The following is a 2,508-nucleotide window of genomic DNA, read 5'->3' as shown; positions in this document are numbered from 1 at the left end:
GTATTGACAAATAGTTGTCTGAATTGTGGTAAATTTAGTATTGACAAATAGTTGTCTGTATTGTGGCGAATGTAGTATTGACAAACAACAGTGTTGTGATGAATGTAGTATTGACAAATAGTTGTCTGTATGGAGGTAAATGTAGTATTGACAAACAGTGTTGTGGTGAATGTAGTATTGATAAATAGTTGTCTGTATTGTGGTGAATGTAGTATTGACAAATAGTTGTCTGTATTGTGGTAAATGTAGTATTGACAAATAGTTGTCTGTATTGTGGTGAATGTAGTATTGGCAAACAACAGTGTTGTGGTGAATGTAGTATTGACAAATAGTTGTCTGTATTGTGGTGAATGTAGTATTGGCAAACAACAGTGTTGTGGTAAATGTAGTATTGACAAATAGTTGTCTGTATTGTGGTAAATTTAGTATTGACAAACAACAGTGTTGTGATGAATATAGTATTGACAAATAGTTGTCTGTATTGTGGTGAATGTAGTATTGACAAATAGTTGTCTGTATTGTGGTAAATGTAGTATTGACAAATAGTTGTCTGTATTGTGGTAAATGTAGTATTGACAAACAACAGAATTGTGGTGAATGTAGTATTGACAAATAGTTGTCTGTATTGTGGTGAATGTAGTATTGACAAATAGTTGTCTGTATTGTGGTAAATGTAGTATTGACAAACAACAGTGTTGTGGTGAATGTAGTATTGCAGTTACTTCAGTTGATAGTCAGAACAGCCAACATTACAGCAATCTTACCTTAGTACTCAAAAGAGTTGACTTGGAATTGCTTGTAACAGGGCTCATTACAGTATTTTACACTAAACACTGTAACAGAGGTTAGAAAATGTGACATCATAAACATTTTTAGGTAACAGTTTACTTTAAATCTTCACCATAATCACTTCATTACGATGTCATAAACATGTCTTGGAACTTTATAGTATGCGTCAAATCTTGTCATGCCTTATGGCAATGTTATGATACAGATATTAGCATGTGTTGTGACACATTGGGATATTTTCTAGCCTTATGACAATATTTACCATTTTTAAGTGTCCTTACCTGGGCCCCACATTGGCAGCTCCTCTCCTCTTTGGTTGAATGGATCCAGTACTTCAAAGTTGTACAGATTTCCCAGAAGAAATGTGTATCAACCAGTATAAATGAGGAGAGAAAACACTATATGTCCTTTTGTACACAGAGGGATGAGAGCAGATCCTTTAGAATTACATGTTACTTGAAGAAAACATGTCAATCAAAATACTACAGAGAGCAAACCGCAAAAACACAAACTCAGAAAGTGAGTGAGCGAGAGTGAGTGAGTGAGAGTCGTGGGCACGCAGTCACGTACCCACTGTAAAGCAGAGATCAGTTCTCTCTCCACTTTTCTCTCGTCTTGCCATAACTCGCTCACTCACCTTTTATTTTCCTCCCCTCTTTTACTCTTCATTTCCTTTTATATTGCTCACTTTTTCTCCCACTCTTTCTTCTTTAACCCTTCCTTGCTTTTACACCCCCATAGAGAGAACGAAACAAGTGCACAAAATTCCAGCAGCTAATTCTGCTTCTTAAGACATGGAACTTAATATGTGAGGACAACTGTGAGGGCGGAGGATAGAGCAAGAAGGGGGGAGCAGGCACAGAATGAAGGATGGAAAATTCAATTCAGAGAGAGAGAGAGAGAGAGAGAGACAGAGAGACAGTTGAGGGAGTGAGGGAAGTGAAATTGGCAGATGAAATCATAACACAGGGAAAGTTTGTTTAGTTTGACTTAGACATTAATTCACACACTGGTTTTAACTGCGTATCCAGTGAGCTCCTGTGTCAGCCACACTAGATGTTGTGAATGGCTGTGGCTCCATCACGACCTGTGCAACATAACTAGAGTTTACTCACATCAATCGTCACTATAATTCATTGAACACCATGGAGAGAGAACAGGCAATGCAAATACCAATCCATCTCAATGTCTCTCCTTTCCACTTGTCATCTAAGCTTACCAACTCCCTTACCAATTCCTTGCCCCCACTACCTTAGACCTAAGCAGACCACGGAATAGTATTTTTGACACTCTCACACTTTCACACTCTGATCTGCTCATAATTTATGCTGTTCCTTTTGTTGACTCTTTTTTTAGTTGTTTAGTTGTTCCTTTATCTAAAGGGTAGAGTTGTAGTTAATTTAACTAAAGGGTAGAGTTGTAGTTCATGTATCTAAAGGGTAGAGTTGTAGTTCATTTATCTAAAGGGTAGAGTTGTAGTTCATTTATCTAAAGGGTAGAGTTGTAGTTCATTTATCTAAAGGGTAGAGTTGTAGTTCATTTATCTAAAGGGTAGAGTTGTAGTTCATTTATCTAAAGGGTAGAGTTGTAGTTCATTTATCTAAAGGGTAGAGTTGTAGTTCATTTATCTAAAGGGTAGAGTTGTAGTTCATTTATCTAAAGGGTAGAGTTGCTGTAATATTACTGGATCACCTGATGTTTTTATTAGCTTATGTCAAA

At 36.8% G+C, this 2,508-nt stretch overlaps 1 protein-coding gene across 1 annotated transcript in view; it reads right to left on the bottom strand.

Annotated features, from left to right (window-relative positions):
- LOC109890231 (zinc finger protein 385A-like) overlaps nucleotides 1-1,567 on the bottom strand; it is a 110,483-nt gene extending 108,916 nt beyond the window's left edge. The window contains exon 1 of the mRNA XM_020482215.2: nucleotides 1,071-1,567. Coding sequence (XP_020337804.1) covers nucleotides 1,071-1,083 — 13 coding nt within the window. The 5' untranslated portion in view covers nucleotides 1,084-1,567. The remainder of the gene's footprint in view (nucleotides 1-1,070) is intronic.
- Nucleotides 1,568-2,508: the final 941 nt, after the last annotated feature.

This window comes from Oncorhynchus kisutch, linkage group LG5 (genome assembly GCF_002021735.2).
Source record: "Oncorhynchus kisutch isolate 150728-3 linkage group LG5, Okis_V2, whole genome shotgun sequence".
Taxonomy (NCBI): Eukaryota; Metazoa; Chordata; class Actinopteri; order Salmoniformes; family Salmonidae; genus Oncorhynchus; species Oncorhynchus kisutch.
This window is presented reverse-complemented; position numbering and strand designations above follow the sequence as displayed.